The sequence below is a fragment of the Stegodyphus dumicola genome, chromosome 4 (genome assembly GCF_044657685.1).
Source record: "Stegodyphus dumicola isolate Sdum_Otavi_A_Nest chromosome 4, ASM4465768v1".
NCBI lineage: Eukaryota > Metazoa > Arthropoda > Arachnida > Araneae > Eresidae > Stegodyphus > Stegodyphus dumicola.
Genome location: NC_140771.1, coordinates 70,999,788 through 71,024,906, shown reverse-complemented (window position 1 = coordinate 71,024,906; position 25,119 = coordinate 70,999,788). Strand labels below are relative to the sequence as shown.

Genomic DNA, 25,119 nt, shown 5'->3' with positions numbered 1-25,119 from the left:
AAATTTTTTGCGATTACAATACTTTCTTTACGTACAAGGACGTGAAAAGCGCTTTCAGTTATTTTATATAATGCATACTTAAGAGTAACAACAACAACAATAACAACAAACAAAAAAAAAAAAAAAAAAAAAAAAAAAAAAAAAAAAAAAAAAAAAACTATTAGTTCTTGGAAATCCCGTTTATAATCAGAATTTTCTTAGTACATATGGATTTTTTGTGACGCGTATGCATACAGCAAATATGCTTTCATATGTGCAGTAAAGAAGGGAATTATCTAGGAAGTAAAAGTAGGCATATTTATCCCCTATTTAGCTTCAGGAACATCTCTATTACGTCCTAGTTGCTTCTGAAAGCTTCTTGAAGCGTCAGCATGCTTCGGGACTCGAATGGTCTTAATAAAATTTTACAGTTTGTTGAAATATTAGACTTTTTTTGAAGCAGGAGACAAGAAAAATGTGCAGTGCTCTCACAGGGATTCGGACACCATACTTGCCGAATGCCAGCCGAACATGCTATCCAGTTATACTGCGAAGTCACTTGGCAAAGTGAGAGAAAATACCTTATAAGTTACGTTATTCGAACATGGCAAAACATCCAAGTATTATATTCCTAAAGGCAGAGACTTCGTGAAAGACATTCTAAGGGAAATTGGCTTATACACAGATTACAAGTGAGGTAAACCACGAAACACAAACATGCAGCCAACTTGTTCGCTTAAGGACCGAACTTAGATCGAACTCCTGGCACCCCCTCTCTTCAACATAAATTTTCGGTATTAGAAATTTCCTAGTGGAAAGGTTTACAACGCTTTACCAAAGTGAAAGTGTACGTGAATATATTGCGTTTATAATTTCGTCTGATTTCAAGTCATCGTCTATTATTTTTGTGTTTTTTATGGATTTTATATATTTATTTCCCATACACGTTCCTAGAAAATTGTTGTAAACATTTTTCTTTTTACTAGAAGCTTCGATTGTTTCGAAGTTTTTGCATGCTGTAGTAACAAATGTCATTTTAAGCAATATTAATTCGTGACCCATTCTTTAATGCAGATAATTTATAAATATATGCACATTTTTTATTTACGAAGAAGCTGAGAAAATCATTTCTATGTCCTTTTAAGCAATAGTAATTGGCAACTCATTTTTCATTGACAACCATATAATTATAGCAAAACAGACTAGGGCTATCTGCCTAAGGAGAAGATAGCCTTTATAGAAGGCTTTCTGAGCAATACCGGTTCATATTCATATTATGCTTGGGAAAATGCATAAAATCTCCTAAGTAGCTGGCCTAAGGTCAGTAGATAAATAAGATTATTAGATATAAATCTATGGGAATTTTTTATCTACAAACAAGCTAAATAAACACTTTCAGTGATTGTATATAATAAATAAATGTTTTCGAAATTTGAAAGAATATTTTTGTAAATATTTGTATTTCGTAGAGTGTATCTTTTTATTCAGATATTTATTTATTTTTATATGGTAATTGTATATTTATTTATTGTGCGTTTGATTTAGCTTTGAAAATGTTTCCACTTTTTGCATTTGTAGGCGTTATTTTCATGCATAATGTTGTAGACCAGGGGTTCTCAACCCGTGGTATGCAGGAGAAAAGTAGGTGATACGCAAAGAAACAAAATATTTTTAGCTATTAAATTCAAAAATTAAAACCCCAACATCCTGACTGAGTTTTTTCTCTAACACTCGTAAATGTGTCAAATCGGAAGCTTTGTTCAAGAGTGGTGGTGGTAGTAGTACTTCGTAGTGGTGGTATTAAAGGTTTTCAGATTTTGTTTAGATGGTACACGTTAGTCAAAAGGTTGAGAACCGCAGTTGTAGACCTTTTAATTATCAGCCAACTGACGTTTAAATTAGTTGGTTAGTTGGTCATTTGAGTATTGCAAAGCATACAAGGGTGTCTGCTTATGGGGAAGGATACCTTCGTGGAAGATTTTCTAAGGAAAACTGGCTCGTATTCATGTTATACACGGAAAAATCTACTTAAACCCATCTGCTGCCTCCCCTTTGACTGGGTCCGAACCCGCGACGAACTACCAGTATTCAGCAGCCTTTAATTGTTTGGTGACTTGCGGGTAAGTTTGAATACAATTCCAACAGCCCCACATGATAGATATTCACATTGAATCGGAAAAGAGATATAGATAAGAGAAATAAACTATCAGCAATAAAAGTAGAAACTCCCTTAAGAGGTTTTATGACATTTGGCGATTTCTCCCCAAATTGGCAACGTTCTAGAAGTTTCAGAAAACTCTTTTCCGAAAGTCCTGACGAACAAAAGAGACCTGTGTCTGATCGCCTTTTTTTTTTTAAATCAATAGAACTTTATTCAGAAATCTACACCAAAATGAGTTTTCCTTTTTGTCTTACTTAAATTTGACACTGACGTGCTTCTCTTCCAGATTTTTATAGCTGTCTATCGTGCTGCAAAAGCTATTATTTACTTGCACAAAGATTGAAATCTTCCTGTTACTTTGGTCCAATTTTTAAATAGATCTGTATGAAGAGTAGCACGTAATAATATTATTTTAGTATAAATAAACAAAAGATGTTCGAAAAATGGGGTTACAGTTTTTCTTAAATAAATATTAATTCGAAGTATGTACTTCCAGTTAAAAAATTTTATCAATGGAATAGAATTTTAAATAGTTTCATACTGTGAGGGAAATGAAAATTCCGTCCATGCAATATCTAAATTATACAGCAAAATTTACTGTCCAAAATGCATCTCATATACTTTAATGAATTATGTATGAAAAGTGCCACACTTACAAAATGCGGTGAGATATATGAGAATGAATTAAGTGACTATGATCATTTTTCAAGAACTAGTTTCCTACAGATTGCTCGTTTAGGCAATTTCAGGATTCCATGATAGCTAAAACAGCTCCTTTCCCTTAACTCATAATCGACTTTGCGAGAATATTTATTTCGCCTATTATGTGAATTTTGATCATAAAAATATCAGAATTTTTTTTTATTAAAGTTTAATGGAGCTTTTCACTAGCTGGAATTTTCGCCTTAATGTATTAAAATTAGTTATTTCCTAAAATTTTTAATTAGATAGATTATATGATTATAACAAAGAAGACTAGGGTTATCTGCCTAAGGAGGAGATAGCCTTTATAGAAGACTTTCTGAGGAATACCCGTTCATATTCATACTATGCATGGGGAAATGCATAAAACCTTCCAAGTAGTTAGCCTAAGGTCAGTAGATAAAAAATCTGACTCTACTTACCTACAGAAGTGGAAGAAGAGAAGCCACAGAAAAGGGTAGGGAAGATGTCGCTTTTGAGCAAACTACCTTATAAGAAATAGACCAACCCTAATGGGTTTTCTCCCTCGTCTGACGTGTTCCCGGCTGTCACCTTCATCACCTCCGGAGGAGTAGGGACGACTTGCAGAAATTAACAGTGGTTGCCTATTGCAGCGTGTATAATTGTCAAGAAAAAACTGCTTGTAGCGCCTCATTTCACAAATTAGAATTTCTACATATTTTTATTTTTGAAACTGAGATTGATTTTTAACAATTTAGCATATTAATCAAGTATAATTAGAGTTCCAAATAATTATAAAGCTATTGCATGCTTTCAAGGCTGAGTATTTGTTTAGCTTTTCCTATGCTGTAAGGAAATTTGTAACTACTTCTTTTAGAAAATAATATTTTAAATCTGAACTAATAGAAAATTTCAAACAAGCAATTTGCTTGCAATTTTTAGGTTTTTTATTGGTGTAAATAAGTAAAAAATACTAAAATATTTAAAAACGAATTTTTGAAAGTTTGGTTTAAAATTCTAAATTGTGCTGCTTTTTAAAAATTATAGATGAGTATTATAGCACAATTTCTATAAAGGAATTTTATTTCAATTATATTTCATAATACATGATAGTGATAAACACTTTTGACATCTTGATTTTGCAATAGCTTTATAATTATTTGGAACTCTAATTATGCTTGATAAATATGCTAAATTGATAAAAATCAATCTCAGTTTCAAAAATAAAAATATGTAGAAATTCTAATTTGTGAAATGAGGCGCTAAAACCAGCTTTTTCTTGACAATTATACACGCTGCAATAGGCAACCACTGTTAATTTCTGCAAGTCGTCCCTACTCCTCCGGAGGTGATCAAGGTGACAGCCGGGAACGCGTCAGACGAGGGAGAAAACCCATTTGGGTTGGTCTATTTCTTATAAGGTCCATGCTCCTAGTTTGCTCAAAAGCGACATCTTCCCTACCCTTTTCTGTGGCTTCTAATATTAAAATTGTATTTAACCATAATAATTAATTTTGCTTGTATTTTATAGTGATTATTTTTTTAATTTATTTCTAGTTCTGCATAAGATTTTTTTATTTACTGTTAATTTAATTTATTAGCTCGAAGCGGCCTTTTGCACTGTTTCACTATAAATGTCCGTGTCTCCTTGCAAATTGTTGTTACTAAATATTATCGCCCTGTATTATATTTAAAGAAATTAAATAATGAAGAATCTGCATGAATACATGTATGTTTCTCGCACTGTGACAAAAACGACGGTATCTAGAGCCATCAAATTTTGAATAACGCAATCCTCCACCCGAGCAAGAGCATCTGGACGGCCGAAGTTTTAGAATTTATTTACATAGAATTTATTTTAATCTATTTCATATTTTGTAAAACTTTAACGAATTTTTGATTAACAAACTCAACGAGTTCAAAGCGAGCACTCGTAACACTACGGAAAGTAACATTTTCATCTCCAGTGTGGAAATTCTGAAGATATGCTGTTTTCAAATGTATGTGGTTTACGGGCGAAGAACGTGATATTTAATAAATACAGATAACACAAAAAAAAAAAAAACATTAAAAAATGTTTCCTTTTGGGAGTAATACAAAATTGGAGTGCTTCTAGATTTTATTTTATCTTTTTTTTTCCTTCATTACACTCAGAAAATTTTATGCTCCGAATTTTATAAATTACTAAAATAAATAATCCACTTTAATGTAAATAATTTAATGATGATGTAATCAAATAAATGATCGTTTTTTAATGTTATTATAGTTTTAAAAATCACTGCCTGAAAATGTTCATTATTATTTTTTTTAAATTATCAGATCTTGTTTAATTTTACCTTATTTATTTCAAAGCATCACGTACTATCAATCTTATTTAATTTTACTTTATTTTTACGCAAAATTAAGTTCATAAAATTTGTGCTTAGAGTCTTTAACGTTTTACCAAAGTAAAGATGTTTGTACAAGAATTACGCGTGAAAAAAATGCGCGAAATGCAGTAAAAATTTCTTTAATGAGATATATTAAATCCCATTTGAAAAAAACTGTGACTTTCCTAATCTCATCACTATACAACGTATCACATTTAATAATCTAAAAGAGTTATGTGATACAAACGCCATAGGTTTCAGTGTTAAAGTAAACCAGATCGTCCCTACTCTTTCTTGTGGTCATGTCGTTGACGCGCGCCCCGCCCACTGGGTTAGTCTATTTCTTGTAAGGTCCATGACTAGGAGTCAGTGACGTCATAGAAAAGCAAGCCTTGTGGTATAGAAATCTTTGAGCTATCTCTTTTATCGCGATTTCAACTGGAACTTGATTTCGTTTTGAGCTACTAACATTTAAGCAGCCTTCGTTCATTGGTGAGACAAGTTTTTGTAAGTGGAAATACCTCAGTAGGATTTATATTTCATGAAAACCAGTCCCCTACATAAACGTGTTATCATCTATTTGTATTTTTCTATTCACATATTGTAAGAAATACCCGGAAGAATTAATTTGAACCTATAATTTTTCAGGAGCTCTCAAGTATCACGATGCCAGTGGAATTCAACGAGCCTCTTAGTTTTTTGCAACGAATCTCCGAATACATGGAATACTCTTATTTACTGAAAAGCGCTAACGAATGTGATGACCCCGTGCAGAGATTACAGGTAGGTTTAAATTCCTTTTTAAACGAGTCATTGATTAACGGATTTATCGTTACGGAAGAGCTATCTCGGTATACAGGAATGTTTGCTAAGCACGAGTGACTATTTGCTCTCTATATTAAGTCTTTTACATTACTGTAGTATATGCTAGTGACTTTTTAAATGAAGTAACCTCATATTCCAGTCCAAATGATGTTGTTTTCACAAAATTCTATAAGAAGGTATATAATAACCTCACCAGCACGACATTGAGAATATTTCGGTCAATGTTCAAGTACTTTTGTTGCGACTTTGCAGCCTTTAGAAAAAATTAGTAACGTTTTTAAACGGAATTATGGCATCTGGTACAATAAACCTTTGCCGAACGCGGATCTGAGGAACTCGACTTCGTTTATACGCTGTATCTTTACTGTTTTCATTCAATTTGTTCAACACTACAATCTAATTCATACACGCTTCAGCGTGCATTCAACGCTAAATGCTTGGTAGCATCAGTTTCGACCAGAGGTTATCCACAATTTTAAAATATTTCCATCAAATGAAAATAAAACCGAAGAAAGCGTACAAACCGCAATAGCAACAGGCAGCAAAGGCTTTTCAGATGTGAAAGAAAGAGGAGTCAAAGAATTAATCGAGAAATTACAAATAAAGAATTGGCTAAGTCCATTACACCAGCCGACAGTGAAAGCTATAAGAAAGCGTACAAAATAGCAACTGGCGGCAAAGGGTTTTCAGATGTGAAAGAATAAGGAATCAAAGAATTAATCTAGAAATGACGAATGAAGAATTGGCTAAGCCCTTCACACCAGCCGACAGTGAAAGCTATAATAATGAAGAAGAGGCTCTTTTGAATAAGTTAAGCTTCTCAAAATGGTACATGAATCTGTCTGATTCTGCAATGGAAATTGAACCAAACTAAGAAAGAAGAGAACACTTTATACAAAACTTTGAAAAACTCTGCATTCTTTACTGCGAAACTTCTTAAAGAGTTGCGTCATTTCTTACCCCAAGCAAAATCATCAGCTATAAAAAGGTATCTCATTAAAGTAGTATTGAAAATCCTTTCAATTAACATTCAACTTACATTTTTGTACTTTTAGTTAAAACAATATTTAGGTTTGTTCAAATTATGCATACTTTGTTAATATTGTTGGCGGCGGCTCATAATGGATTGAATACACACAGAACCGATGATAGCTTGATACATTTTATTTTCACACACAAAACAAAATCCTTACAGTTATAGAACATTTTAATGAACTTAATATTTTCTAGTCCCATCTTCAAGTGTTATGTACCAGTAACCGGTACAAAATGCCAAGCAGATATAAAATGGTGCTCTGTGTATAAGTGAACCGCACATGTACTGTATCTGGTGTTTTAGATTTTTCTGCATTTTACAATTTTTAATAGAGACGTTTTGAGTTTCTATGTATTTTTGGCTCCCCGCGAAGTGAGAACTGAATTGATTGAATAACAAATACATCTATACTGAAATTCCTGGAAATAAATTTAAATGAATTGCATCGAAAAATGTGTATAATTTAATAAGCCGTGAAAGGAACTCATGTGGTGTCCACATCGGCTTTCTTTAAACTGGCTGTTTGCTAGCTGCAAAAGTTGATGGTTTGCTGTAGGATATCCTATAAAATACTGACTGACAGAAATACTACAAAATTTACTAATATATGCAGATTTCTTTAAAGCGTACAAAGACGTTTGTGAGGTAACTTTTATGTTACTTTTTTGTCATTAATTTTCAGAAAAGAAGTTTACTATATTCAAAAAATAATTAATGTAATTTTGCTAAGAGGAATTTATAGATATTATTAAAAAAACTATCATTTTAAAATATAAATTTTTATTAATGAATCTAGCAATATTTCACTGAAAATCGTAAGTGTACGAAGACTTTTGGGAGCCACTATAGCATACAGAAATAGAATTAACTTAGAACTTTGTAAGTAGAATATTTAGTGTACATGCGATGGACGCTTGAAGAAGCAGTCAACATAACGTTGACTTTTGACCAATTTTTTTTGTCTCGCTCCATCTTCCGAGTGCAATGCACATGATTATTGAACTTTTTTTCATTTCACGCGTAAATTCGAATTTCATCAGCGGTAATAATGCGTTTAAGAAATACCTTTTTCGGAACATCTGGAGAAAGTACGTACCATAAGCCCGAATGATGTCTCAGATTTTCTTCAGAAGTTTCATATGATGTAAGGAGGTTTTCGATAATATCTCTAATTGTTAAATTTCAGTCGCTGATCGACGTGTTGTTCATTAATTACACTGTGAATCGTCTGCCAAATATTCATCTTCAGCGCATTCTTTGCCATCTTTATGATAGTCAATAACTCTTGTTTTCGATAACGTGTTCTCTTCAAAGTTTTTTTGTATCATTTTTAACGTTTTTTACACACAAAACATTTTTGCAGCAGCACTGAATACATGACCTTTGTTTAGTTCTGTTCGCCATTTTAAAAAGAGGAAAAGCAGAATTCTTCGTTAATTATAAAAGATACGAATTGTAGTCAGAGATACAAAAAAGGGTAATAACGTTTGAAACATTTTGCAACCGATTTCTTAATCCCGTGCATATTTTTAATAAATCATTCTCGATATTTTTCATCACAATAATGTACATCTGTACATATGTATATTACAGTGATTGAATTAACTTTAGCTTTGTTTACTTGCTTTTATAGATTTATATTTAATATGTATATCATATATTTAATACAATGTATATTATTATTATAGCATTGAGTGAAAAATGAAGTAAGTTAACTCATATATTTCAATATATGCAAAATTTTAAACAAAATTAAAAAAACTTTTTAATTAATGCAAAATTTAAAACCACAATTGCAATTAGCATTACTTACTATTATCAAATAAATCTTAAACGTCTTTACTCTGTAGCGTTGCGCGCCTCCAACTTGCACGCAACCAAGAGGTGACTGTGAAAACTGGATAAAAGACAGAGTCTTGATAAGGGTTTAAGTCCCTTTTTATTCAACGTAATAAATTACAAGTGCGTGCTCTTGACGCTCACAAACTGCGCCAACTCGGCGGTCAAATAAAAATAATAACCTGAAAAGAAACTAAAGACAAGACTCTAACTACGAGGCTCTCTAAAAGTAACTAACTCACCGCGTTTTACAATACCGCTGCTAATTCAGCAAACTTGAAGATCACTTGAACGATTAACACTACTTCCAGGCAAGCACACAGGCCGAAACGCGGGGTTCTTCAATTTCTGGCCAACTACCTCCGCGCTCGTGAAGTAAGAATATCACACCTCGAACTCGTTTCCTTTCTATTTAAATCAGAATACTTCCGCTGATAATTTGAATCCTTGCGCGTTCTACTAAAATTTACATACTCTGGCATTGGCAGTTCCAGGGGAAAGTAAGACTTGACAGGAAAGATAGTTTAAACTTAAAATAAATGTTAGTTAAAATAAATATAAACCCTACATTTGTCGCTGCCAGAATTTGGAAAACTTGGAAGCAGGTCCTACAAACGACCTGTTGTAAGTTTCTCTAATTCTGAACTAACTGTCGAGAACCTCGTTTACACAAAAAAAAAATCTTATGTAACAAATTGTATACTAAAATTCTGTTGATAGTTATAACTCTCTCTTCTTACAGCAACTTTTCCTGGACTTCATCAATCAATCTTGGTTTTTCCTTCCAGCATCTGGAAGGAATAAGTATCAGTATCTTTCTAAATACATTATAATTTACACTTTCTTGACACAATAAATTTTTGTTTTTAAACGATTCGTTTTTCTTAGTTATTGCTTACTTCACATTCATTCAATTTTTCAAGCATTAATTTAACTTTACCCTGGCTCTCCACCATGTGTAGTGTCAAACGGGAATATTCGTGTTTTAGTCTTACAACACTTCCCCTAACCACCATGATTTGTTAGAATTCAACGACCAAATAGACACACCTTACTCGACATTCTACAACTCGATGAGCTACTTTAATATTCTTAAAAATTCAAGTGTAGGTGGAGAACCCTACAAAACACATTCATTCTAACTTCCCCCTCATTCATCTTTAAACCTGCAGGCCTTTCGCTCTAAAGCATGATTTTATCTACAGTTTAATACTTAAATTCGAATTCATTGCTTTTAAGCATTCACTTTTAGCATCTAAAATTTTATGCTTCTAGACTAAATTCTACTTTTACATAACATTCAAGTATTTACGTACATTTACAAAATTTTAATACATATGATTTTTACAATTTACCATAAAATGAATAAGAGAAATAAATTTTTACTTTACTCATTCTTCGCCAAGCTGGCGGCACTGAAACTAAAATTCTTATTAATACAAGAATACGAAGTTATTTTTATCTTCGGCCAAATTTTGGCTTAAACATAACAGAATTAGTCTTTCGACCAACAGAAAATGCTTGTTTTTAGCTTTTATACTTAAAGAAAATAATACTTTTGCCTTAGCTAAATAAAGTAAAACAAAACTAAGTCTCAACCGAGACATATTGACTTTCGTCAAAACATAGAACTTCGTACTTATACATAACATTTCGGAACAAAAGAGAAAAACAAATTATAGAAGGTTTTAACTTATCTTTGAGTTTTCGATGCTTGAAACTCCGTCATTGTTTTTTGGCAATATTGGTCCCAAGTTAGAGGTTTCATGGACGTCAATCTTCTCCTTACTGACCTCCGAGTGTCGTCCACATTAGTTTTTCTTTTGCGTCCTCTACATGCTGCCCTCTTGGCGGAGTAATCGTCTGGTTGTTGGCATTTCCGTTTTTCCCTGGGACGGCTGGTCTTGACGTCCTCCGGTCTGGAGTCCTTCTTGAATTTCTTCTGTTCCTGATATTTTTGTTCCTCCTGTTGCCGTTTCAGTTTCCGGAACGGCGGCCTTGCTGGCACCTGACTCTGTGGCCATGTGCGCGTTCTCCTTGATGTATAATTTCTCCTGCGATCCGTTGTAGGTGGTGTTTTGCTCTTTACCACGGTTTCTTTACGCGGTGCATCTGTATTCTTGTTTTTCTTAAACGCTGGAGTTTGAAAGTTATTTTTTTCGTTTTGATACCGACGTCCGGGTTGTAGAAGGGCTAGGTCTCTCTTCAGTTCTCTGCTTCTTGGGTGGTGGAATAGTTGTTGTTATTTCTGGACCTTCTACTTCGTTTAGACTTGAGTCCTGCAAGAAACTTTTAAGGATTTCAAAATCATTTGGATTATAGTATTTTTTCACCTGGTCGGGACTTGCTTTACAGACCTCCCCTCTCTCGTTCTTAAGATATAATACTACTCCTTTGATTTCCTGAATTACATAGGGACCTTCAAATTTTGGAGCTAGCTTTGCCGTAAAATTGTCTGGGGCACTTGATAAAGAAAATTTCCGCTTCAATACTTTATCCCCAACTTTAAAATCTGCTTCACGGCGTTTTCTATCATAATATACTTTCTGCCTATTTCTTGCCGTATCCGAGCTTTTAAGCGCCTGATCAATCAGCTTTTGCACATCTTTTTGTTTAAACTCCTCTGCTCTCTTTGTTGCACAAAGAATAATTTATCTAAAGGCGTAATTAACTTTCTGCCTAAAAATAATTCTGCTGGGGTTTTTCACGTAGTGTCGATTTGCCGTTCTTAAAGCATAAGCTAATTCATTTATGTAGCCATCCCAGCGCTTGTGATGTGTGCTCACGTAACTGCGAATTATTTTTACTATGTTTTTATTCACTCTTTCTGCTATGTTTGCCTGTGGTCTATACGGAACCATTTTGATATGGCGTATGCCAAGTCCATTGCATATGTTTTCAAATATTTGACTAATGAATTGTTTTTTGTTATCGCTAATGACTTTTATCGGTGCACCGTATTTTAAAATGTATCTGTGTAAGAATGCATCTGCGACTGGTTTGGCTGACGCGCGTTTAAGTGGAACAATTAATGTCCATTTTGAAAAATCATCTACTATTACTAAAAGAAAACGATTTTTATTTAACTCGCTCTGGGGGAAGGGACCAAGAAGATCTATGCCTAAAATTTCATTCGGAAATGTAGTGCGAATGCTATTTAAGTACCCGGCCGGGCTGTAATTAATATCATTTATTAACTGACATTGATTGCAGGACCTGACATACGCCGTTACTATTTTGTATAATTGCGGGAAATATACCGCCTCGCGTACCCTTTTTAAAGTCTTTCTGACCCCTAAATGGCCCGCTGTTTTCGCGTCGTGTAAGTCCTTCAAAATGCTTAATCGAAGCAAGGCTGGGATGACTGATTTGTACTCAAGATTTTCGTTTGTTGTTTTCGTATAAAATAATAAATTATCTATTGTTTCATAGTTTTCTGCTCTATTTCTTATCGCATCGATATCTGTGTGCTCAAAGCTTTCGGGGTCTTTCAAATATGCATAGATATTTCCAAATTCAGGATCAGCTTTCAGTTCAGTAATAATCGTATCTCTAGAATCTAAAATTTTTGAAGTCAACACAGCGCATTTAAGTTCATTTCCTTCATCGTCCAGTTTTATACGAGAAAGTGCGTCAGCTACATTGTTTTCCTTACCCGGTTTATATTTTATTGTGATATTATATTCTTGGAGTTTTATCTTATTAACCTGGGCGTTAGGTTTTTCCCCGAGTAAAGTCTACCAACAGCCGCATGATCCGAAAAGACTGTTACTGGCGCTTTGCCGAAATAAACTCGAAATTTGTGTACAGCCATTAATACGGCTAATGTTTCTCTTTCTGTAGCTGTATAATTCCTTTGTGTCTGATTCAACGTTTTACTAAAAAATGCCAGAGGATGGTTATTTTTCATAAGAACCGCACCCACCGCATAGTCTGACGCATCTGCTGCAATTTCCAGGTTTTCGTCCCCCTCCGGGAATTTTAAAACAGGGGCATTAATGAGCGCTTCTTTTAATCTTTCAAATGCTGTGTTTGCTTCCGCTGTTCACGTAAATTTACCCCTTTTTCTTTTGATTACTAAGAGTGGTTCAACAATATTAGCAAAATCTTTTATGAAAGATCGATAGTAAGAACATAGCCCAAGGAAAGAAGAAAGTTTCTTGGCGGTGTTGGGCGGTGGGAAATTCTTGATAGCTTTTATTTTTGAATCTTGCGTTTCTATACCCTTTTGCGAAATTTTATAACCGAGATATTTAAGTTCTTTAGTTGCGAACTTGCATTTTGAGGCGTTAATTGTAAGACCGGCCTCTTTTAATAATTTAAAAACTTGTTCTAGATCATTAATGTGTTGTTCCAACGTACTACTCGTTATAATTATATCATCTAGATAAATTAAAGTTGATTTTCCTAGGACAGGCTTTAGAACAATGTCCATAGCTCTCTGGAATGTTGATGGGGCCCCACACAACCCAAAGGGCATGCGTAAAAATGCATAAGTGCCCAATTTTGTTATAAACGCGGTTTTATGTATGTCTTCGGGTCTCATAGCTATTTGATAGTAGCCAGACGTTAAGTCCAAAGTAGACATGTATCTTGTCGATTTGATCTGTCTAATGATCTCGTCTATAACCGGCAAAGAGTAAACTGGAAATTTGGTAATACTATTTAGTTTTCTGTAATCAATAGCAAACCTCCAAGCCCTTTTATCCGAAGGAGGAAACTCGTTCTTTTTCCTACATAGTACGACTGGACTCGCGTACTCACTATTTATGGGCGTTATTATTTTATTCTTTAACATCTCCTGAATATGTTCTTCGATGATTACGTCTTTTTGTTTGTCGTACCGATAAGGTTTAGTCCTACAAGGTTTTTCGGCATTTAATTGAATCTTGTGCGTGACTATTTGACAATTTCCTGGTTTTTCTGAAAACAAATTAGAAAAATTACTCACCACTTGCTGTATTGCTTGCCTTTCAGGTCCACTTGCGGTGTCTCCACAGGTTTCACCACCCTCTGGTCCATCTCCAACACCACGGAACTGTCTTGAAAATTTAATTTGGCCCTCGCGGCCCTTAAAAACTCCATACCTAAAATAAGAGGGTTTTGCAGATTTTTCACTACAAAAATTAATACTTTGAGGCTTTCCTCTTTTACCTGTATGTTTAATGATAATTTCCCGATGCAGTGACATGTTCTTCCTTGCGCCGCTATAATTTCCGTATTTTTGGTTTTAAATAATCGTACCCTATAAAAATTCTTTTTGAAGAAATTTTCACTCATAAAATTTCCTTCTGCTCCTGTATCGATGAGGGCTTCTACTGGTACATCGCCAACCAGGACTTGTATAATTGGTAGCTGTGAGTTTTTTACGATGACCGTATTTAAATGTATATCTGAGGGTTTTTTTAAAACTTCCGGGGTCTGGACCCTCCCTTTCACAGGCCCCTCTACTCGTTTAAAGCTTTCCTTTCAATCTGTGCCTTCTGGGTACGCGGATGTTTATTTTCGAATTTTCTTTTTGGGTCTTGACCTTCGAGTTTCGATGAGTTAGCTTGATAGCTCTTTCCCCCATAAGAGCGATTTCCATTTCTGGTTTCCTCATTTGAAGATTTCCTTCGGGTACTTTGAGAATACGTTGCCCCTCTAGTTTTTTCCGCTCTTCTGCGATTTTGAAACTTCACCGCCAATTCGAAGAGCTCCTGCAATGTGCTTGGGTTTCTAATTTCAAAGTAGTCTTGAACAGCGGGTAACAATCTTGGTAAGATTATTTCAATAATCTCCGCATCGGGTTTCTTCCCATACAGCATATCCGTCAGCTTAATTTTTCGTAGAATAAAGTCCGTCAATTCTGCTATATCCCGTTGATAGAAACTATATAGTTCCGCTTCCAGCCGTGCGCGATCTTTCACTATGGGGAAGGCCTTTACTAACGATTTTTTGAAATTTTCAAATGTATATGTCTGGCTTCCAAATTCCCCTAATAAAAAATTTGCCTATATTTTTCCACCATAGCGCGGCCTGTCCTCTTAGGGCGGATGTGGCGATGGCAACTTTTTGTCTTTCAGGAACAGGGTAGAGCTGAAAGTGGTTTTCTAGACCTTCTAGAAATACCGCCACCGAATTTTTTCCGTCGAAATGGACGTTTGGCTTGATTGACGCTCTCAAAGTCTGGACCAGGTATCCAAATCCTTCCAATTGGCTTGTCATTTCTTGGTATTGTCCAGCGGTTTCCATCCAATTTTCGGCCATTTTAGTTCGATAAGTGTTCGGGCGCCAATGTAGCGTTGCGCGCCTCCAACTTGCACGCAACCAAGAGGTGACTGTGAAAACTGGATAAAAGACAGAGTCTTGATAAGGGTTTAAGTCCCTTTTTATTCAACGTAATAAATTACAAGTGCGTGCTCTTGACGCTCACAAACTGCGCCAACTCGGCGGTCAAATAAAAATAATAACCTGAAAAGAAACTAAAGACAAGACTCTAACTACGAGGCTTTCTAAAAGTAACTAACTCACCGCGTTTTACAATACCGCTGCTAATTCAGCAAACTTGAAGATCACTTGAACGATTAACACTACTTCCAGGCAAGCACACAGGCCGAAACGCGGGGTTCTTCAATTTCTGGCCAACTACCTCCGCGCTCGTGAAGTAAGAATATCACACCTCGAACTCGTTTCCTTTCTATTTAAATCAGAATACTTCCGCTGATAATTTGAATCCTTGCGCGTTCTACTAAAATTTACATACTCTGGCATTGGCAGTTCCAGGGGAAAGTAAGGCTTGACAGGAAAGATAGTTTAAACTTAAAATAAATGTTAGTTAAAATAAATATAAACCCTACAACAATTCCAATTCATTATTGAAAAAGCATCGCTCTATACGTGAATAAAAGCATCGGAAAACTCATTCACGAAAACAAATAAATTGTCTGCAGTTAATGAGTTCTTCGGGGAATCTACATACTGAAAATGACAGTAACAAATTACCATCTTTCTTATTTTTGCTTACGTTCCCAAATTTTTAAGCCATTAATTTAGTTCCGCTATGTTTATTTCAGGTAGCTTGTAAGCTAATTTACTACTTTACATGCTTATTAAATCCGAATTCGCTTGAAATGCTGAAATAATAGGACCTTATGAATTTAGTGATGATGAAATACCGCTGTGATAAATTGCACAACATGCATTCTAAATCTGAATTGAAGAATCCTCTTTTTATTTGATTTATTAGGCCTAATTCTTCCACTTTACGTTGAATAGTATGCTGTCACTTTCTGCACAGACTGCTTTCACGGTATATTAATTTTATTAAATTAATGCCTGTAAAGTCAACTTAATTTTATAAAATTAAGTCACGATTTGGCTTTTTAAAGTGAGATTACGATTTTATCTTTCTAATGTATTTTAGATGCTTTAAATTGTATCTTTTTTTACTTCCTTGCACGAAGTAAAAAATAAGTATTGTAATCGGGAAAATTTTTACCCACCCTATTTCAACGAAAATATCCATTTTGACCGCTATTGAATTCAATTTAACGATGTTTCTGCGTGACATCTGCACGTAAGGACAGAATAAAAGCCTCTTTCCACCCAAAAAATTATAAAACTGTTGTACGTACGTACGTATCTCGCATAACTCAAAAACGAGTAGCCTGAGAACGTTGAAATTTTGTACATAGGACTGTTATAACATGTAGATGTGCACCTCGTATTTTGGTTGCAATCGGCCGCACCAAACATATATAAATATATGTATATATATCTGTATATATAATAATTTATTTCCTAAACAGTATTGATTAATTGATTATATTATCTCCTAAGTTTAATTAAAGTAGAATGATTTTAAAAGTGTGCATCCATACTGGTAAGTTATATTATGAAAGATGTTTTGAAGTAATTTGAAAGCAAAATGTTAATAATGTTTTAACGGGGACTGGAGTTAAATCATCACGAAGAATAATATTTCAATTGTAAAAGGAAAAATTAAAACATGTAATCATTGTCATTGATCGGAAATTAGTTGACTTTTCAAGGGGAACAAACCAACTCCCATTCAGTGAACAATAATTGATAGAAATACGTAAATACGAAAGTGTTTCGTCTTTACTCGAGTTATAAGTTAAAGCCAAACCGGCAATTCTAGTCAGGCCAAATATTTCCGCGAATAGTAGGAATTATGAACCAATGCTGATACTCAAAGAACTTATTCTCATGAAGCATTTTAGTCAATTCAATTTGAAGTAAAAATCAATTACTGTAGAGAAATCCCGTAAAACTCGAGTAACCGTCCCCGACACTTTCATTTTTATGCATTTGAGTACTATATTATTTGTAGAAATTAAACATTGGAAATTGTCATTATGAAATCGAATTCAAAGTAAAGTTGAAATAAACATAGAAGATTATAAAAAAGATAAATAATGCAAACTTTGTAAAAACAAATCAAAGAAAATATAAAAATAATATAAAAATAATATAGAAAATAATATAAATAAGATCAGTGAATGTACATGAAGATATAAAGGCCAGAAAGGTATTAAGTAACTTACATTCTTTCTAGTGGGGGAGTTGGCAAAGTGTTCTCTTCGTGTCTGACTCAGAAGTGTAGGGTGTCCGAAAATTCTTAGCGGCAGTAGGGGCTTTGAATAATATCAGTCGGTAAGACTTGGGTGAAGTAATTTATGGTAGTGGGTGGGACTTGGAATTCTTGAGGGATGTATTTTGTGGAGTTCTTATCTGAGAGAGACCGTCTGTTAAGATTTCTTTGAAAATACTAGTGAATGGAAATTAATTAATTTCTGGCTAATTGTCGTGTCGCAATGATTAAGAATTTAAGAAAGGAAAAAGGCATTTTCGCTACAAATACATTCGCTACAATTACGCTATTTACAAGGCATTTTCGCTGTCCAAGAGCTAATAGTCAGTCTGAAGGCAGGAAATAGGCCCATTTTTTTAGTAACAGTATATGTCTGAAGACAATTAGCTTTTTACAATATATACAATTGAGTAATTACACTATATACAAATCTTTCAATTGACAGTCATCCAACTTATACCGCCTTCTCAGGTTTAGGAATAAATTATCATATCCCTATCAGTTAAATGATTTAGAGTGAGTATTTAACGCCTGCTCTTTTAAGGCAATGGTTGATAAATTGAAAGGGAATTAGATTATTTTTGAGAATGTTGATAAGGATCAATATTTCGCGTTGTAAATCTATTGTATCTGTGCATATAGTTTTAATTCGTTGTATTTGATTAATTATAGTATTGTTAATTACTTTTTTGGATATGTTGGAGTTCCAATTTATTAATTTGTTAGTATTGAAATTGAAGTTTCTTGTTTTGTCAAAAAGTAAAATTTTTTTGTAGTTAATGGTTTGAAGATCTAGAAAGTCTATGCTATTTTGTGAATTATTAGTTTTATTAAGTTTAAGACAATTCGGATAAATGTCGGAGTTTTCAATTTTACCAAAATTATTAATTGTAATAAGGTCATCAATATATCTGTAGGTGTGTTTGTAGTAATTTAACTCTTGTGGTTGTAGATATTTTTGGAAGTTAAATTCTTTGACAAATAAAAAGATATTACAGATCGAGGTGCTGGAATGTAAGCCCATTGGCAATCCTCTGACTTGTTTAAAAAGTTGATTTTGAAACTTGATGTAGTTATGAAAAAGTGTGCATTTTAGGTAGGTTTTCCATTTGTCAAGAGTCATGATATTGAGTATATTAGGGAAAAGTTTTGGTAGATCAAGTAGACTGGTATAGATTTCTTCTAGAGGAAGTGAGGTATATAAGTTTTCAAAATCATAGCAGTTAATGTTTTGGATGTTAATGGTATGAATGGTATTAATGACAGGAGTGTTATTATGAATGATCCAGCAATAGTTATGATTAGTGTTACAATCATTGAAAATAAATTTACAGATTTTATTAAGTTGAATTGAAAAATAATAGTCTATATTTTTCTTGTAATTATTAGTTCCATTAGCTATAAATCTAAATTTTAATGGTGTTTTATGGAATTTGGGAATCGCATAAAGATTAGTAAATCTGTTGTAGTTTGCATTGAAAGTAATATTGAGTTTCTTATGAAAAGTTTTAATCCTGTTTATTATAGATGTTTCTGTAAGGTTGGCTAATTGATAAGTAGTTGCGTTGAGAAGTTCTTTATGAATAATCTCAGTGTAGAATTGTTTTCATATAATGCTAAAGTTATTAGTTGCTTTATCTATTTTTGTAATAGTAAAAAGCTGTTTTAATTTATTAATATCTGATGTAAGTTGCGACCAATTCAGTGTACTTTTAAATTTGAGGTGACTGATTTTTGTGGATATGCGTTGAAGAATTTTAGCTTTCCATTTTAAGAAGGTATCTATGGGTAAATTCAGTTGATAGCTTGCTTTAACTATAAATTCGTTGATGTTGTTTTCGAAAGTCTTGTAACAGTAATTTGTAGTCATGTTTCTGACTGGTCTAAATTTTGTACCATAACTCATTAGTGTTTTTAGTTGATGGTTTTGTATGATATTCAGGTTGCCAGTAATTATGTGCTGGTGATGAGAATCTACGTAATTGCTGTAAATTGGTGTCTTACAATGTCATTCTGCAGTTTCATCTATTTCATGGTGGTTAGTAAGCAAGTTGCTTAAGGTCCTTTGATATTTAAATGCAATCATTGGTATTGTGTCAACTGCGGGGAAGTAATCTTTACAATCTCTGATGATTCTTGAGAAATGAATATTGTCAAACTGCGGATGCAGAAAATTGACTTTAAAATAAATTTTGCGTTGAGTGAGACTATTAGATAGTCTGAAAAGACTAAAATCAAGAATCATGTCTTTAATGATTTGTATGTCGTCGTAGCTATCTTGAATGAATTTTTTTAGTTTGATAAGGAATTTATTAATACAGGAGTGTAACCAGTTGAGAAGTTTCTTGGGAAAGCAGTCTGAGTCAAAAAAACATTTCAATTGTTTTTTCAATGCAAGTGTATTCAAAGTGGATAAAAATCTCGCATTATTTTTTATTTTGCTTCCTCTTTTTCCTCTCTGCGTTTTGATGCTATAGAGTTTAAATTGGCTGAAAATAGACTTCTTAGAAGTATCTCTATGACTATGTATATAAGTGTTAAGTCCATATGGATAAAGTGAACGTTGTTTTAGTATATAGAGAGATTCCTGAAAAATTCGTGTTTTGTGATTGGGTATTATATCTAGTATCTGAAGTTGAATAGAGTTGAAGTCATGGTGTTTAAAGTGTTCTAATTCTGCTGTATTAAGTTGTGATGGTGTACTTATTTTAATGCTATTTTTTTGTGCGTTGAATTTTTTGATTTGAGCTCTATGATTATTGATTCGAAAATTAAGATTGTTTTTAGTCTGTCCTATATATTTAATATGTCAAGTACCGCATGTAATCATGTAAATACAGTTAAATGTTTTTCATAGAAATTGTTTTTTAGGTTTACCTGTAGCAGGCATGGCGTTAAATTTTCAAGTTTGTCATCTAGTGGAATGACATTTAGTGATTTCAATATGAGTTAAACTAGCAAGATATAAAAGTAAGGAGGCTGCTAACCTTCAATACAGTAAAGTTTTTGTATAAGAACTTTAAAACTTAAAAAGGATGGAGATAATATATAAAGTAGATACATTAGGTAAGAGATAAATAGCGCTAATAGCTGCTATTTAGCATATCAAATGTTGTATGATCTTAAATCCATTTAGTGCGAATACAAGTTATTATTACTTGCGCAATTGCTGCAAAGTTAGTTAATAATAATTTATTTCCTAAACAGTATTGATTAATTGATTATATTATCTCCTAAGTTTAATTAAAGTAGAATGATTTTAAAAGTGTGCATCCATACTGGTAAGTTATATTATGAAAGATGTTTTGAAGTAATTTGAAAGCAAAATGTTAATAATGTTTTAACGGGGACTGGAGTTAAATCATCACGAAGAATAATATTTCAATTGTAAAAGGAAAAATTAAAACATGTAATCATTGTCATTGATCGGAAATTAGTTGACTTTTCAAGGGGAACAAACCAACTCCCATTCAGTGAACAATAATTGATAAAAATACGTAAATACGAAAGTGTTTCGTCTTTACTCGAGTTATAAGTTAAAGCCAAACCGGCAATTCTAGTCAGGCCAAATATTTCCGCGAATAGTAGGAATTATGAACCAATGCTGATACTCAAAGAACTTATTCTCATGAAGCATTTTAGTCAATTCAATTTGGAGTAAAAATCAATTACTGTAGAGAAATCCCGTAAAACTCGACTAACCGTCCCCAACACTTTCATTTTTATGCATTTGAGTACTATATTATTTGTAGAAATTAAACATTGGAAATTGTCATTATGAAAATAATATAAAAATAATATAGAAAATAATATAAATAAGATCAGTGAATGTACATGAAGATATAAAGGCCAGAAAGGTATTAAGTAACTTACATTCTTTCTAGTGGGGGAGTTGGCAAAGTGTTCTCTTCGTGTCTGACTCAGAAGTGTAGGGTGTCCGAAAATTCTTAGCGGCAGTAGGGGCTTTGAATAATATAAGTCGGTAAGACTTCGCTAAGAATTTTCGGACACCCTACACTTCTGAGTCAGACACGAAGAGAACACTTTGCGAACTCCCCCACTAGAAAGAATGTAAGTTACTTAATACCTTTCTGGCCTTTATATCTTCATGTACATTCACTGATCTTATTTATATTATTTTCTATATTATTTTTATGTTATTTTTATATTTTCTTTGATTTTTTTTTACAAAGTTTGCATTATTTATCTTTTTTATAATCTTCTATGTTTATTTCAACTTTACTTTGAATTCAATTTCATAATGACAATTTCCAATGTTTAATTTCTACAAATAATATAGTACTCAAATGCATAAAAATGAAAGTGTCGGGGACGGTTACTCGAGTTTTACGGGATATTTCTACAGTAATTGATTTTTACTCCAAATTGAATTGACTAAAATGCTTCATGAGAATAAGTTCTTTGAGTATCAGCATTGGTTCATAATTCCTACTATCCGCGGAAATATTTGGCCTGACTAGAATTGTCGGTTTGGCTTTAACTTATAACTCGAGTAAAGACGAAACACTTTCGTATTTACGTATTTTTATCAATTATTGTTCACTGAATGGGAGTTGGTTTGTTCCCCTTGAAAAGTCAACTAATTTCCGATCAATGACAATGATTACATGTTTTAATTTTTCCTTTTACAATTGAAATATTATTCTTCGTGATGATTTAACTCCAGTCCCCGTTAAAACATTATTAACATTTTGCTTTCAAATTACTTCAAAACATCTTTCATAATATAACTTACCAGTATGGATGCACACTTTTAAAATCATTCTACTTTAATTAAACTTAGGAGATAATATAATCAATTAATCAATACTGTTTAGGAAATAAATTATTATTAACTAACTTTGCAGCAATTGCGCAAGTAATAATAACTTGTATTCGCACTAAATGGATTTAAGATCATACAATATCTGTATATATATATATATATATATATATATATATATATTCTGTGTTAACCGGCTCAGATTTGTCAGTTTCTTTGCTTTTACATGTTTATAAGTTGTGCATTTTTTGCTTTAAAAATGATTGAATTATGTTGTTCTTATCTTCCAGTTAAGGTTTTTATGCCTTTAGTAAAGCTGCATGCAATATTTGTGGAGTTATCAACAATATAAAAGTTGTTTGAGTGCATCTAAGCCTTTTGCGTTGGCGGACATATTTGTTTACATTTAAAAATTGGCAAAATAGTGGATTTGTTTTCAATCTAGAGAAACTAAGCTTCGCAACAACAAAGATAACGCCTTCTTTTATTATTACGAATTAAATCATGTTTAATCCGTTCTGGAATTTATTAGAGGAAATAAGTGTTTCAGATTTACTTCGTAATTTTTAATATAAATATTTTGAGTGTTTATGTATTTTTGCCTTACCGGGAAGTGAGAACTGAATTAATTGAATGAGAAATACTGAATCGTCTGGGAAAAACTTTCTTTTTTGTTTTGTTTGCTTAATTTCTTTCATACATCATTTTAGATTTATTATAGTATTTAAATAGAACACGTGGCAACGATTAGATAATTCTTCAAATGATATAAAATTATATGCATTCCGTATTATAATATAAACGAAATATAACACTGTTAAGTGAACCTATCGCCAGAGTGTCGCTATGGTAAACAAATATAGTGAAATTTAAAGAGTGCATTTATTCTATTGTGGTTTATGCGCTATCGACGAAGTAGATTTAATTCAATCCAATAAGTTTAAATGAAATGCAAGAGAAAATGTGTATAATTTAATATTCCGTGGAAGGAAGTCATGTGGTGTACACATCAGATTTACTTTTCAATATTATTTATTAAATTAGTCGCTTGGGTGGCCAGCTGTCATTTCACGGCTCCAGCTATTGTTTAATAATAATTGAAATGAATCTGCGTTTATTGCTTTTATATCACTTAGTTTACTAATTCAGAAGTCAAACAACAAAAATCAGCGTTATACCTACAAAATTTTCACAGGACTAGTTTCGATGGTTTTACCGAACCATCATCTTCAGCTGCAAAACCGCAAATGAACAAGATAGGAAATAATGATTAGATAAGATAAGAAAGCCAGGACAAGAATAAGCAAGTGGCGCCATCTGTTGGCGAAACCAGAACTAAAACATAATTTCTCTAAAAGCCGAAGGCAAATTTGGATTGGAATTAGGATCGTTAACTAGAACAGAAAGATTTTTATGAATGTGAAATGCCTCTAGAAAATCCAGTTCTCCAATGGAAGATGTTTTTTGAATAATTTTGGCAGCAGAAAAATTGAAAGTGTGATTTTCGGACCAACAATATTGAGCAACAGAAGACTTCTTTGTTTCCTTTTTTCTAACATATGCCTCATGTTCTTTGACGCGAAATTTTAAGGCTCTCTTAGTTTGGCCAATGTAAATTAAACCACACTGCCAAGGAATCCTATAAATACCCCAGGAATGCATATCCGGAATGGGGTCCTTGAGTATAGAAGTTGGAATTTTATTGATGGGAGAATAAACAACCCGAAAGTTAAATTTCTGCAAAATATGTGCAACTTTATAGCTAATTGATGGAAAGAAGGGAATGACAACAGAATTTTTATAATCTCCTAAAATAAGAGTGTGGCTTTTAGTGTGTTCAGATGAGAATTTTTTAACTGCTTGATTAATAATGTTGGGTGAAAAGCCCCTGTCAATAGCTATTGCTTTTAAATAATTTAGTTCTTCATCAAGGGCTAGTTTGGAGGAGCAAACTTGAAGAGCACGGAAAACATAGGAGTAAAATGAAGCTAACTTTTGTTTAGTCGGATGACATGATTTAAAGTGTGGTGGAAGGCAAACCGATGAAGGTTTACGGTAAACTGTAGTACTGAAGTTGGATGTGTTACGTGTGACCAGAATGTCGAGAAACGGAAGAGAATTGCAAGTCTCAAGTTCAAAAGTGAACTGAATAGCAGGATCAATAGAATTCATTGTTGAAAGAACTTTATTTAAATCATCTTTATTACCTTCAAACAGGGTTAAAGTATCGTCTACGTAGCGGAACCATGCCGGGAAGTTTAAGGTTTCAAACAATTTTGATTCATAATAATGCATGTAGATATCAGCCAGGATGGGACTGAGGGGGCTTCCCATGGCTAATCCCTCAGTTTGTTTGTAATATTTATTTTGGATTTATAAAATTCATTAGAATTCTATTATTTTATAAAAAATTCAATAGAGTTTGTAAAAAAAGGTTAAAAACATTTCTCCTAGTAATTTACTCATGGTTTCTTTTGATGTAAAATCATTATTCACCAATGTCCCAGTGGAGGGTGCATTAAGATGTCTAGAAACCAGACTTCGCGAATTTCATTTCTCTTGCATCGAAATTGAGGAGCTAATTTCTCTCACTCAACTCTGTTTGAAACAAACACATTTTGTTTTCCAAAATAAATATTACAAACAAACTGAGGGATTAGCCATGGGAAGCCCCCTCAGTCCCATCCTGGCTGATATCTACATGCATTATTATGAATCAAAATTGTTTGAAACCTTAAACTTCCCGGCATGGTTCCGCTACGTAGACGATACTTTTACCCTGTTTGAAGGTAATAAAGATGATTTAAATAAAGTTCTTTCAACAATGAATTCTATTGATCCTGCTATTCAGTTCACTTTTGAACTTAA

General features: G+C 33.2%; 2 protein-coding genes across 2 annotated transcripts in view; one reads left to right on the top strand and one right to left on the bottom strand.

The window, feature by feature from the left end:
• The window catches only part of LOC118201077 (oxysterol-binding protein-related protein 2-like), a 325,620-nt gene that overhangs the window by 152,764 nt on the left and 147,737 nt on the right, over nt 1-25,119 (top strand). The window contains exon 3 of the mRNA XM_085815069.1: nt 5,821-5,955. Within this exon, the coding sequence (XP_085671195.1) occupies nt 5,821-5,955 (135 nt within the window). The remainder of the gene's footprint in view (nt 1-5,820; nt 5,956-25,119) is intronic.
• fray (oxidative stress responsive kinase frayed) overlaps nt 1-25,119 on the bottom strand; it is a 384,455-nt gene that overhangs the window by 305,935 nt on the left and 53,401 nt on the right. The window lies entirely within an intron of this gene.